Source organism: Leptidea sinapis, chromosome 29 (assembly GCF_905404315.1).
Source record: "Leptidea sinapis chromosome 29, ilLepSina1.1, whole genome shotgun sequence".
NCBI lineage: Eukaryota > Metazoa > Arthropoda > Insecta > Lepidoptera > Pieridae > Leptidea > Leptidea sinapis.
In genome coordinates this window covers 2,428,582-2,442,555 of record NC_066293.1, presented here as the reverse complement: position 1 = coordinate 2,442,555, position 13,974 = coordinate 2,428,582, and the positions used below count along the sequence as shown (strand labels likewise).

Here is a 13,974-nt window from a genome sequence, read left to right as displayed (position 1 = left end):
GTGAAAAGTTAAGTAGTTAGTGGATTTAGTAAAATATATATTACTATACATTGTTCAAATAGTGTTTGTGTTTGACTTATATACTAATGATTCGAGTTTACTTTAGTGTTAATTCCGTCATTATTTGTCTTTAAACTATTCAACACGTGTTTCGCCTCTACACAAGGCATCCTCAGAACGTGTTGTCTCGCCAAAATGTGGCACGAGACTCAGTCACGTTTAAAGACAAATATTGGCGGAATTAACACCAAAGAAAACCTTTTTTAGTTTTCAAAATGGCGCTCAAGATGATGCAACCTCTTACACCGAAGCTGCGACATCACTCCGTGAGATTTTCTGGAGACGACCGCGACCTGCCCAAATACAAGTCCTTAGTGAGTAATCTTCTCTAATATATAAAATTCTCATGTCACGGTGTGCGGGACCGAACTCCTCCGAAGCGGCTTGACCAATTCTCATGAAATTTTGAGTGCATATTGGGTAGGTCTGAGAATCGGACAACATCTATTTTTCATCCCCCTAAATGTTAAGGGTGGTCCACACGATTTTTTTTTTAATTTTTTTGACATTTTTTTTTTAATTTGTTTCATTATGAGTCAGCATTAAAATACGAACAACTTCAAATTTTCACCCATCTACGATCAACAGTTACTTTTGTATCGCGATTTTAATATCGGCAATACAACGTTTGCTGGGTCAGCTAGTATACATATGTGTGTATGTATGTGTTACGTGTATTTTCAAAATTCCGTACGAACCGATAAAACTTCTGTTCCAGTGTACAATAAAGCGGTCAAGTGTTAGTCGGACTCGCCCATAAAGGGTTCCGTAGCAGCAAGTAACATAATATAAAAGTTCTTGTAGTTGGTTGTAACTTTGATCGATGTTTTAATTAAGTTATTGATAAGTTAACTATTATGACGTATTAAAAACGTTATTACGTTTAAGTAAGTACGTAATTTTTTTCAGTTTTATCATTCTCTTATTTTAGAAGTTACAGAGGGGGGGGGGGGGGGGGACATATTACCACTTGGGCAGTGTCTCTCGCGCAAACTATTCAATATATTATTCTCTCCTGGCGATGTGCTTCCATTTCTGCGGTTCCTTTTCGGTTAGCGGCGTTGCGAGTACACTGGTCTATGGTGGACAGTAGCCTTTGTGATGGCGTCTATCCAGCGGGTTGGTGATCGACCGCGTGCTCTCTTGCCTTCCACCTGGCCCTGAACTACCAGTCTCTCCATCGAGCTCACATTTCTAGAGACGTGACCGTGATTTTTGCTTACTTTGCATGATTATTATGGCGGAACAAAAGTATTATTGACTGAAATGGCATTGCTTGCGGCGGCGTCGTGTGCCGTGTCGTTTTTTCCCCTCAAATATGTGAGAAGGGAACTATGACTGGTCCATTCGTCAACTCGTGAACGGATGCTGCTTGTGGTGCCAGGTCGACCTGTTACAGTTAATAAATCATTGTATTTTTTAGATGTGATTACTAATTATGACAGTAATCACGACCATCATGTTCACGAAGCATCCTTACACAAACAATGAATTCAAGCTCTAAAGATTGATGCATCCAATATACGATAATTTATATTTATTTATTACTTTTTATGAAATTTCATAACTTATATTAAATAAAACAAATCTTATAACTATATTTACAATACTACGACTACATAAAATTAAAACTATCATTACGTGGAAGCGTACCAAGAATACTTGCAGCATTACCGCGTTGGATAGCAAGGCTGATCCGTTGACCGAAATAGCTGCCAGCGCTTGGGTTTCCAGTGCCAGCGCTTGGGTTTCCAGTTTCCCTTTTTTTTTATGAAATATCTGCTATTATTTGATGCAGCATGATTCATATATTGGATGCAGCAGCTTACAAACTAATTTGTTATGTATATTACAGCAATTGTAAAATACTCTATTTGATTGAAAAGAGTGACCGTTGAGTTTCTTGTATGTTCTTCTCATGAGCTCTACTTTTTCCGAACATATACATAGACACGCCACAAGTTATCATCCCCACCATCTGGATGTGCGGCGGTCCTCCACAGTGCGGTTTTCAAGGAGCTTTCTTCCTCGTACTACAAAGCTGTGGAATGAGCTTCCTTGTGCGGTGTTTCCGGGACGATACGACATGGGTACCTTCAAAAAAAGCGCGTACACCTTCCTTAAAGGCCGACAACGCTCTCGTGATTCCTCTGGTGTTGCAAGAGAATGTGGGCGGCGGTGATCACTTAACACCAGGTGACCCGTACGCTCGTTTGTCCTCCTATTCCATAAAAAAAAAAAAAATGGTAGAGTCAGTAATTTAAAGCAAAATCGCTTAGTTTAAGCCTAAAATATTATTTAACTTTGACGAGCTGCTATAGGCAACAGAAAAAACATTTTAAACTTTTGTTTGCATTCTGTAGCCATGGTTAGCAAACTGTAGTAACAAAACATTAAGAAATTATTAATCATTAAGTTATAAAATGTAATTATAAACTATTTATTGGAGTATTTTATTTATATAATTTAAAGTTATAATTCGCGCTTTTATACAAGAGTAATTGCTTATGCAGGTATGTTTTTTATTACTAATATTTTTTTCTACCTATGTAGATAGCGACGGAAAAGTGATTATTTATTAAGACTACTGATAATATGCTAAGAGGCATTTATTTTCTCAAAAATGATTCCTTTGTTATTCTTTCTGATGCCAGTTCAAACACTACCACCGCTTTGGAAATAAATGGCGTTCTGAGAGAGAAGAAACGGCGCAAGAAACTCTCCCAGCATTCTTTTATGCGCTGTTTTTAATAAATTAAACAATGATTACTAAAGTGATTGCTGTAAAATAATCATAATCTACTCCCAGGCTCTCCGATCACTATATGTATCTTCTGAAGCCTACTTGACAAAGTTATAAGTGATCCCTTATTTCTAATGCAAATTAATAATTATTTTACAATATTACCTATATTGGCTATTATTAAAATAATGTAAATAATGAATTTCTTGTTGCAATAAATCTTAGTTTTACGACCAATCTTTCTTTTGCACTAATATTGTCTCGTAGGATAATATCATGCTTTTGAATAAACGGTGTCGCAAGATATAATGATATTATGTCAAACGATTCCACCTTCACACGACACGCGACAAGTTAGGATATCATCCCCACCATCTGGATCTGTGGCGGTCCTCCACAGTGCGGTTTTCAACACCACCCGTACACTCGTTTGTCCTGCTATTCCATAAAAAAAAAAACGAATCTCGACTCCATTCTTGTGTGTCTGGAGCATTCCATGACAACCTCGTATACGATAATCCGACTTCGTTGCGCTTGAAGTGGTAACTAAATTTATATTAGTGTGATCAGAAGCTGTTAATTTTTAAGTTGCTTCTGAATTTAGACGATTAAGTTCAGTGAAGTTTTATAAGCGCTTTAGGCTGAGAGGTTAATCTTAGTTTTTGAATATTGTTTTTGGAAAAGTTGTGCGTGTGGTGTCGTTAGAACCAGTAGTTAGTTAACCAGAATAGTACCACCCTATCTACTCCCGTGGGTGTCGACTAAGATCCATTGAACGGAGGATGGGCTGCAGCATCCTTATCAGAGAGCACCACCATCGTATGCTATACCAAACCCGCCTGCCAAACGTGGCGGTTATGGCAAAACCCCTAAAATCAATGACTGATAGTCCAGTAAAATTAGGGGTTTAATCTCCGAAAGAGAGAAAGTCAGCTAAAAAGTTGTATAAACCTTTATTTTGGCACCGTAAAACCCATAAGAAACGAGATATTTTTAACAAATGTGTAAAAAATCGATTCTTTGCCCTTGGAAAATCTGTAGTCGCAGCCGAGTAGGTTTTCAGACGAGTTTTAGGGTGAAAATAAAGATTATACAACTCTGCAGCTATCTCTCATTCTGAGATTCTTGTTCTCATTTGACTAATTTTCTTGGACTATGACACAATAACTGGGGCCTTAGTCATATCGCCTAATCCCGGGCGGCTACGTTCGAGCGGGCCATGGTAGAGGCCACATAATCGACGGCACAGGGGGTGCTAAGAACCCCCTGGTTCGGCAAGGCTGCCACGAACGAAGACCATTAGCCCTGGCAACTTCGGTAAAGGGAGAAATATATAGCTTTCGAAAGGAACTTATGTTTGAAAATGTATGAATGAAAGATGCCTTAAAACGCCATAATCACATGTTTTACATTGTATGAAAAATATAACAAGTTAGTCGCTCTTACGATAAGATTTTAATTACTGTCAAAAAGGTTACCAACAAATAATGAAATAGTTACATTATAATTTCTATTACATTGATATCTTTATGTTGTTAAGTTTGCAAGACTTTCGCCCAGTTTGTAAATTTCCACAGGATACACCGGAGAACAATGCAACCAGCTATGGCGGACCTCAATCATATCCTGGCGTTGACTCCGGAGCACCAAGTCCTGACTCTTCATACCAGCCTGCAGCACAAAGATTTCGCTTTAACGAACAACGTAAGTAATCCGACAACAAGCCCGTAAAATGGCTCCTATTCATTGTCGTACAAAAAACAACTTAAAAAATGTCTGAAATTGATAAATGAACTGTCGCAATTGATATATAAATTGCAATCGAACACTAGACTTGATAACAAATAAAATGATGAAGAAAATAATCAAATAACTAAAAATTTACATATAAAGATTTTAATATTTCTCATTAGACAGAGATAGCAATAATGTAATGTGATGTCACATCTCAGGTTTGCCAGAGCAGCTAGCTATACATCTCTATATAACTAACTGTTGTAACAAAACATCTGTGTATGTTTTTATACGACACTAGCTGACCCGACAGACGTTGTTCTGTATATAATCAATAAAATAATGTTTTATATGAATTTGTCAATAATATATTATCATAACATCAGAAATTACTTCGTAAAATATGCACCCTGCTGTCGTAATGAAATTGTTTCACAGCAGAACTGTCAAACCGTTCAATAAATTATCTCATAGAAATTATGTATGGACACATCAAAGGAAAAACAAATTTGTTGTTTTTATTTAATTTAGCAGCATTTTCCTATTTATCCACCTTTTAACCCTTCTCTGGACTTCCACAAATAATTCAAGACGTAAATTTGCCTAATCGGTCCAGCCGTTCTCGAGTTTTAGCGAGACTAACGAACAGCAATTCATTTTTATATATATAGATAGTCAGAAGACCCTTACTCACTCTGTGCTATTAATAAACGCAAAGTAAAGTTACTCCGTGCTTAAAACCATTGTCACTATAGAATTACATGACAGGGAGAAGTAATTTTAAACTTGGAGTATCTTTTCACTGTGTTTATAAGACAGCAAAAGTTTAAGTGCCTGTAATTTTGTATTCCTTTGTTGACTGCATTATAATGTCCAAGGTGTATAATTTATTATTAGGTGAAGATTTCCATTTCGCCACTTTAACTCTTTCGTTCTTTCCATAGAATTATCTATAAAACGGCAAAAAACCACGTCTGTTATATGGGAGCCAGAATTAAATATTTATTTTATTCTGTTTCTTTGTATTTGTTATCATAGCGGCAACAGAAGTAGGCATCATCTATGAAAATTTCAACTGTCTATCACGGTTCATGAGATACAGCCTGGTGACAGACGAACACACAGTGGCATCTTTTTAATAGGGTTTTTACCCTTTGGGATCGGCACCGTAAATAATGTTGAAATTATTTAATTGCCACAAACAAGGATAACATCCCCACCATCTGGATATGTGGCGGTTTAAGAGAAAGTGACAGACCCGTACGCTCGTTTGTCCTCTTTTTCCATAAAAAAATTGCAACACTGAACTTAATACGCCAACTATTTTCAACTATGTGAACTATGAAACTAAGAACTATGAACAATTTGCGTATTTAATAAAATCATTGAATATCAAAAACAAACAATTTTTTCAGGTATTAAATTGTTGACGGCCATAAACCAAATTGTGCAACAGCGAGCCGACCTGGAATCGAACCGCGTTACCCTCTCTACGCTTCTTGACGATTTGAGAAGAAAGCTGAAGAGGAGGATTGATGAGAATCATTATGAGAAGCGGGAGAAACTAAAGGTATTAAAACATTATGTTATTTATTTAAATCGCGCACACACATAAACACCTACCTTAAAGCCTCTCATAGTATCGGAATACTGGGTCTCGATATCTTGAGCGATTCCGCGGTCATCTGGAGGGCAAAGCGAAATCGGATTCGAAGAATCTGGGCATCATAAATAATTATTTCTCTTCTTAGTCGGACAATCTAGTCAGAGTGGTCGTGGTTGCGCTGACGAGGTACACGGTGGGGTATTCGGTGGGTCGATATCCTTTCTGAGGGTAGATCTCCTGGCGATGTGCTTCCATTTCTGACGGTTAGAGACGTTGAGAGTACACTGGACCGTGGTGGACTCAGTGGCCTTTGTGATGGCGTCTGTCCAGCGGGTTGGCGATTGACCGCGTGCTCTCTTGCCTTCCACCTGGCCCTGAACTACCAGTCTCTCCATCGAGTTCTCATTTCTAGAGACGTGATCAAATAATTATATATAGGCAAATACTCAATTACACGACTAATTCAATAAATAAATGTAAATAAATAAATAAAAACACAAGAGTTATTGAGTACCTAAAGTATATACGCATCAATCCATAGTTGAACATCTAGACAAAGTCACCGACATAGATCAGTTGGTTGCAACACTGAAGTGGCAGTGGGCAGGGTACATAGCTCGACGAACAGATGGCCATTGAGGAAGCAAAGTCCTCGAATGGTGACAACGTACCGGAAGACGTAGTATTGGTAAGCCCCACCATAAGATGGTCAAGATTGACGATCTGGTCAAGATGCCGGTCAGGTTGGACGAGGGCAGCGCAGGACCGATCGTAATGGAGATCTTTGGGGGAGGCCTTTGTCCAGTAGTGGATGTATTCCGGCTGAAATAAAAATGATGAACTAGATAGATACGAAAATTTTGCTTTATATTTAGTTTTGTGTTTATGCAATAACATTGATAATATATTGAATAAACAAAACAAATCTTATAACTATATTTACAATACTACGACTACATAAAATTAAAACTGTCATTACGTGGAAACGTACCAAGAATACTGGCAGCATTACCGCGTTGGATAGCAAGGCTGATCCGTCGACCGAAATAGCTGCCAGCGCTTGGGTTTCCAGTAGCCTTACTGAGGCGCGAAAATAGTATTTTGAACATTCTCCGCGGCTCTGGGCCCCACGGGCAAAGTGTCTCGACACCAAACGGCACAAAGATGTATGATACATACATCCATACATTGATAATGTATTGAACCTATTTCGTTAAAGATTTAACTAAGAGTAAATTTAATCTTCTGTGTATCTTGCACTTCGGAAAATAAACTTTAGTGCGTGATAAGCTAAGCGCAATCTCTTTGCATAAATTTCTCTATTCTTATTTTCTTTTTACGAGTATTTATGTAGAGATTATAATCTATTATTATTATTATTGGAAGGCTTTGAAACAAGCAAATCAACGCCTGGAGAAAGAGAAGCACGGCATAGTGAGTGAGATTGAACATCTGAAGCACCATCTTGAAAAGGAGGAGTCGCATCATGTTCAACACGCCAGAAACGTAGTGGTACAGGTACGCATGTAATCCGTTCGGCAAGAGCTGATAAGTATTATGAAACGGGTCGAAAAACGACTATCGCTATCTGTGTGCCATGGTACGAGGAATGCGCAGCTGTTGACAAGCGCAGGATTCTCGTACCGGTATATATAGGTAAGTATGACTGACTGGCATAATATAGGCTACAACTATAATCCATTGTACTTTCCAATGACATAGGATAACAACAATAGTTACTACAAGTAGTAGATAGGTATTTTTTATTTGGGTTTCGTACCTCAGAAGGTAAAATTGAAGCCTTTGTGGAATCACTTTGTTATCGGTCCGTCCGTCTGTCTGTCGAGACTCTTTATCTCGGGAACACGAATAGTATAGAGTTGAAATTTCAGTATCTTGAAGCTGTGAAACTTCTAAGTAAATGTAAAAAAGATATGGCCGTTTGTGCCGCAAAGAGAGTATATTTCGACACTCAAGGGAATCAAACTTTATAGTGTATTTTCCGTTGACTATGAAGTAATACCATCTTATACTACATGTATAGGGAAAAGTCTGAAGAGTGAAGACTATACATAATAAAAACAGGGTCCTTATGCGAGTTGAATGCACAGTTCAGTTTTTTTTTCATAAAAAAGTATAATAAGGGACGAGACGAGCAGGACGTTTAGCTGATGGTAATTGATACGCCTTGCCCATTATAATACAGTGCCGCTCAGGATTCTTGAAAAACTACTTCACTAGCTACGGCGCCCTTCAGACCGAAACACAGTAATGCTTACACATTACTGCTTCACAGCAGAAATAGGCGCCGTTGTGGTACCCATAATCTACCCGGCATCCTGTGCAAAGGAGCCTCCCACTGGTAAAAGTATGATAGTGATGTGACCTAATTAGAATTGATGATCATAATGATGAGTGTGAGTCGAATTTAAACAATGCCTTAAGCTTACCGTTTACCAATAGGTTACAATGATAAAAAAATTATTTTATTAATTTTTTCATCATTTTAACTTAATAATTAAATCTCAAATTTTTGTTCTACCTTTCTTCAACACTCATGTCTAAAACATTTTTCGCCATTTCTCGAACGAAGCCAGATTTTATTTTATTCGAACCACCAACAGAATTATACGCATAATTTTTTATCTGATGGACTCGGATCAGTTATTATTAAAATCAAAAAAATAACACGGAATCGTAACTCTAGTATTAACGCGATAAGCGACAACACAGCACTACACAGTAGACGAGGGAGGCGAGGCGTGCGGACAGCGGGGGGAGATGATCCCGCTATTTACCACAGGCCCCGACTGCATTCAACTCGCGCACTAACTGTAGATACGTAATGATATGTACGGAACCCTTGATGATCGAGTCCGACTACGGGCGACTAGTACTTGTCCGGTGTTATTTATATATATTTTATTGTGGTCAAGCTATCAAGCAAGCTATTAATCGCCTGCAATGAAAATGCAGCGTTAGCTTTAAGGCGACAATAAATGCCAGCAACCTTGAGCAAGTGGGAGGAGCTTGCTTCATTCCCGAGCACCGACGAGTGCCGACCGCACAAAAACATTGCCTTGGCTCGTGGCACAACGTGCCTACATTCATTTCATTCAGTCGCAACGGACGTAATTCCCTGAGGCACGCGTTTGTAATTTGTAATTATTACAATTATTAGTGTATTATATGAGTATTACGGCAAACGTTGTTTTGCCACATAAATTAAGTACCCCTCGCCCGCTCATTGCATGAATTGTCATATTTAATTATATGTCTTGTATTTCTAAGTCAAAAAATATAGGTTCCAGATAAGTAATCACCACCATATCATGTAATAAAACCTCTTCCGAAACACGCTGCATCTTATGGTATATTCATAGTAATATTACGTAATATGGTATTAGCGCCTACGATTTATTGTCAAACAATTGGTATGTTTGACAATCAATCGATTTAGATCATTTTTTTTTATTTAAAATTTACATCAGTCGAGAGTCTTCTTATTATTTAACTTTAAGGTTTCATTTTCAGTTCGTAACCATCAGTGCTCTCAAGTTTGAATGTGTTTCAAACATTTTTTATTTGTAAACTTGCAGGCGATTCAGGGAGTCACCAAGGGTCCGGCGGACTTCTTCTCCCCGTGTTCTGTCTCGCTCTTACCAGACATCGTCAGCAGAAATGTAGCCAAGAACGCGCCGTCTAAACTTGTAAGCAATGCAGGCAATAATCCACAAAGGTTTTAAATAATAATAAATTAACATAAAACAAAGTAATAAACCTATCTTGGATGACACCGTTACTTTGTCATGGATTCCGTGATCAGAACCCGGTTAGGTTTGTCAGATCTGGACCAAAGTACAATCGGACCACACGGGAAGCCACTTTTATATTCAGTACTTGAACATAAATAAAAGATTTTGAACTTAAATGTATATATTAGAAACTCTGACACATTATTAAATACAATATTAGATGTAATAAGTAGTACGGCGTGCTTGAAGGTTTGATACGGAATGTTGACTTTAAAAACTCATCATCGTTAATAGCTGCAGGAACTGGTTTCTCTACACCTCCAATTTTGACCAGAGCATTGGAGGGATCTGGGAATTGAGTTGATGAGTGGTTTCCCCAAATAATTACATTTTTTACATCTTGAACAGGTACACCCAATTTAGCTGCCAACTGAGCTTGAACTCTATTTTGGTCAAGACGAGTCATAGCAGTGAAGTTTTCTTTGGGGATGGATGGAGCATATTTGGAGCAAATAAGGGCATTTGTATTGGCTGGGTTACCAACAACGAGAACTTTTACATCTTTACGGGCAACTTTATCTAAAGCTTGTCCTTGTTCTTTGAAAATACGAACATTGGCTGATAATAGGTCTTTCCTCTCCATTCCTTTTCTTCTTGGCATAGCTCCAACTAGAAAGGGTGCAGCCACATCTTTAAATGCTTCTTCTGGGTTGGCAGTTGGCAAGACTCCTGCGAGTAAAGGTAATGCACAATCTGCCAGTTCCATCACAACACCTTCAAGGACTCCCATCATTGGAGCAATATCAAGGAGATGCAGTACTACTGGTTGGTCAGGGCCAAAGACTGAACCAGATGCAATTTGGTACAGAAGAGAATACGCAATCTGTCCTGCGGCTCCTGTCACAAGCACTTTGATTGGTGATGCCATTTTAAAATTGGATGGGCAACTTTAAAGTTATACTTTGCTTCGCCGAATGTCGGTCCGAATTTATAAAGTATAAATGCTGCTCCGGCGCAAATTATCTTAGATTGATACGTAAGGGAATCGCACGGAAATTATTGTGATATTTGAATGTACCTATTCAGTAATTATGTCAACTGTGAAAACTAAAAAATTATACAAATATACGAGTGGTCCCGAGTAAAAAAAGAATTATCAACTTCGGTTCACCCAGTCGAAAGTTTTGAGGTAACATACATAAAAAAAAATGAACATACCGACGAATTGAGAACCTCCTCCTTTTTTAAAGTCGGTTAAAAAGACTGAGCCCGACAAAATGCAGATCAGCTAACACAGACCATTGTCTGTAACTATTGGGATTATTTTTAGCGCATGTTATGGAATGATAATATTATGAAAAGAAGACAAAAGGCAAAAAAGAATACTGTAATGCAAATGACAAAAATGGAGAACGTTTCTAGCTCAAAAATTTTGCCTTTGCTGCATAAAAGTCGACTTTTGCCATTGCCACTCATCGAGAATAAATATTTTTGTTTTTGACTTTTCGTAGTGCTAAGTATATAACAATAATGATAACAGAATATTGATTTATCACGACGTTTCGAGTATTTTGCAGGTCCTTACTGCTTGATCATGGGAGAACCGTACATTATTACATTGATATTTATTTTGGAAAATGTTTCAGGCAGACAACAAGTTGGCCGCGGCCAGATTGATGCGAGATATTGTTGAGTTACGTCAACGCCTGGCCCAGGTTGAGGCAAAACTGGCCAATGAAATGAAGGTAAGTTGTACCCTGATCTTCAGGACTTAGCTTAATCGGGTCAAATGTAAGTAAGTCAAAGACTTCTAGCGCCTTACTTGACCCTTGACACTTATGAAGGGCTGATTAGTTGACATTTGATTAGTTGACATTCCCAAATTTAATTACACGAACATGATTGTGATGGCTGTATGGGCTTGAACCCTTTGCAATTTGAAATTGTAACGGGTCGGTAATCGGTATCGGCATCCGGAAAAAAATTAAAAAGCCGCATAAATAAACTCACAGGAGAACTAAAACTTGACATTTTTACAATTATTTACCAAACAACAACAAATGCGATATAAACAAAATAATATGAAATAGTGGGAAATGGCGCGCAATTTCTTTTTTTTTTTCACGCGCCAAATGTAAGGTGCTTGATTACTAAAAGCTACATACAAGTATATATATATATATACATAGCATCAAATTTATAATTTTAGTGATAAAATGCTTATATTTTATAACAAATTATTGTAAATTATAGATAATTTGATAACAATAAATGTTTTTTCGTCTTTTACGAAAACATTAATTATTCCAAATATATATTTTCAGCGGCATGAAACCTCTTTGTTGTTAGAAAAAAACTGTACTACCTGGTTAAATTCAAAATGCTCTGTTTACTCTCATATAATTTGCAGTTTGGTACTAACTTAACTTTGTAGGGATAATTTTATTATGCACTAATGTATAATATTATTATGCACGCGTGTGTCATAGTTCGGTTTATGCCCCTAAGAACGATGTAATATGCTAACTTTACGAGCAAGTGTGTTGAACACCTATTATGAATTGCCCTTATGCTCCTTAAGCGATGCTATAAATAAGCAGTGTATTTCCAGCGTAAACGGCAGGTTGAGATCGACATTATTCGACTGAGGAAGGAGCTGTCAAGCTGCAAAAGCAACATGGCGTCGTTGAGACTACTGCCACCAGCGACGCTATCTCGCAACACTTGCTCCAAATTCGCATAATAAATATTTTGGAATAAATTACTAAGACTTATTATTTACTTACTTAAACACAGGATATAATCTGCTGTAAGCTCAGGATAGACTATCGGCTGGCTTCAATATACGACCGAATCTAGACTTTTATGTTATGAGCCATTCCACTCTTTTGAATATTGTGAATAGTAAAGTCATAAATCGTAATACATATATCCAAAAACAAGACCAGAGGGCCTACCATAAACTTTTAATAAGCGATGCGATTCCGATGCAGTTCAGTTTAGGTACTTAAACTGAATCGCTAAAATTCGTACCATGAAGTGCCTTTTACTGTATGGCGTTTGGATCGCTTATGAAGAATGAACGAAATAAATTAGTCTGTGGTCCGCGGTGTGAGAAAGAGATGACGCTCTACAGTCGTTGCATAAGTTTGTGTCTCTTACTCGAACAAAAAAGTCCAATAAAATATTCTCATCTCATCTTTCATAAGTAAAATTTTCCTTCTCTGTACGTTTTCCCAATTTTTTAAAGTTATTAACAACAATTCACTTTCCTCTGAGGAAGTTGCAATTTTTTTGAATCGCTCACTTTGACACATAAGCTATCCAGTTTAGGTTGAAACATTACCTCATGGTACCAATGAATGAACGAACTTAATCAGTTTGCGATTCAGTTGATATCATTTTTGACATTCAATTAACATCAGTGCGATTCAATCAGTTCATTTGACGTCAACCTAAAACAGATACTAACGTCGTGGTACGAAAGAGCAATTTACAATACATTTTAGGTTGTCAATTGAATCGCAGTAAGAGTTCATGGTAGGCCCGCAGGTCAGCAAACCACGTGATACATATTGAAGTGAAACTTCTAATGCGACTTCCAACAAGCTTGCGTTAAACGTTTAACGCTTCCATGGAGGTCATTATTTCATTTACTTGTTTTTTTCAGTTTGATTTGATACACATATTACTTAATAGGGTAGTATTTTTTTTTCAAATTTAGTGGATGAGATTTATTGTAAAAAATTATAAAATAAAATATTCATAAATAAGGTAAATTCCATAAAAAGGAATATTTTATAAATAAATTAATAATAGATATAGAATAAAAAAGAACTCAAACATTTCGTAACTTACTTTAGTTATCATAATCGAAAAGTACTTTTTACAAAATCCTTCATTAATATAATTTTATCTGCGGTAAGCTAAGTAGACAAATAATTTGTAATTACTAACATTTTGTTGATAATTATCTTTTATTTTGCATTTTATTGATTTCTATACTTGTTTAAAATGAGATCTTGTAATAACTGTATTAATTGAAAATAATTGTTCTTTTCTTTTTAAATATTATG

The 13,974-nt window shown here is 37.0% G+C and overlaps 2 protein-coding genes across 2 annotated transcripts; one reads left to right on the top strand and one right to left on the bottom strand.

Moving 5' to 3' along the window:
- Positions 1-267: 267 nt before the first annotated feature.
- On the top strand, positions 268-12,826 carry LOC126973271 (uncharacterized). The gene is made up of 7 exons (XM_050820483.1): positions 268-374; positions 4,381-4,507; positions 5,953-6,107; positions 7,530-7,661; positions 9,743-9,853; positions 11,545-11,643; positions 12,510-12,826. Exons 1-7 carry the CDS (start codon positions 276-278, stop codon positions 12,639-12,641), a joined length of 855 nt encoding a protein of 284 aa, XP_050676440.1. The 5' UTR covers positions 268-275; the 3' UTR covers positions 12,642-12,826.
- On the bottom strand, positions 10,083-11,008 carry LOC126973472 (malate dehydrogenase, cytoplasmic-like). The gene has a single exon (XM_050820777.1). The coding sequence runs from the start codon at positions 10,824-10,826 to the stop codon at positions 10,083-10,085; it is 744 nt and encodes a 247-aa protein (XP_050676734.1). The 5' UTR covers positions 10,827-11,008.
- Positions 12,827-13,974: the final 1,148 nt, after the last annotated feature.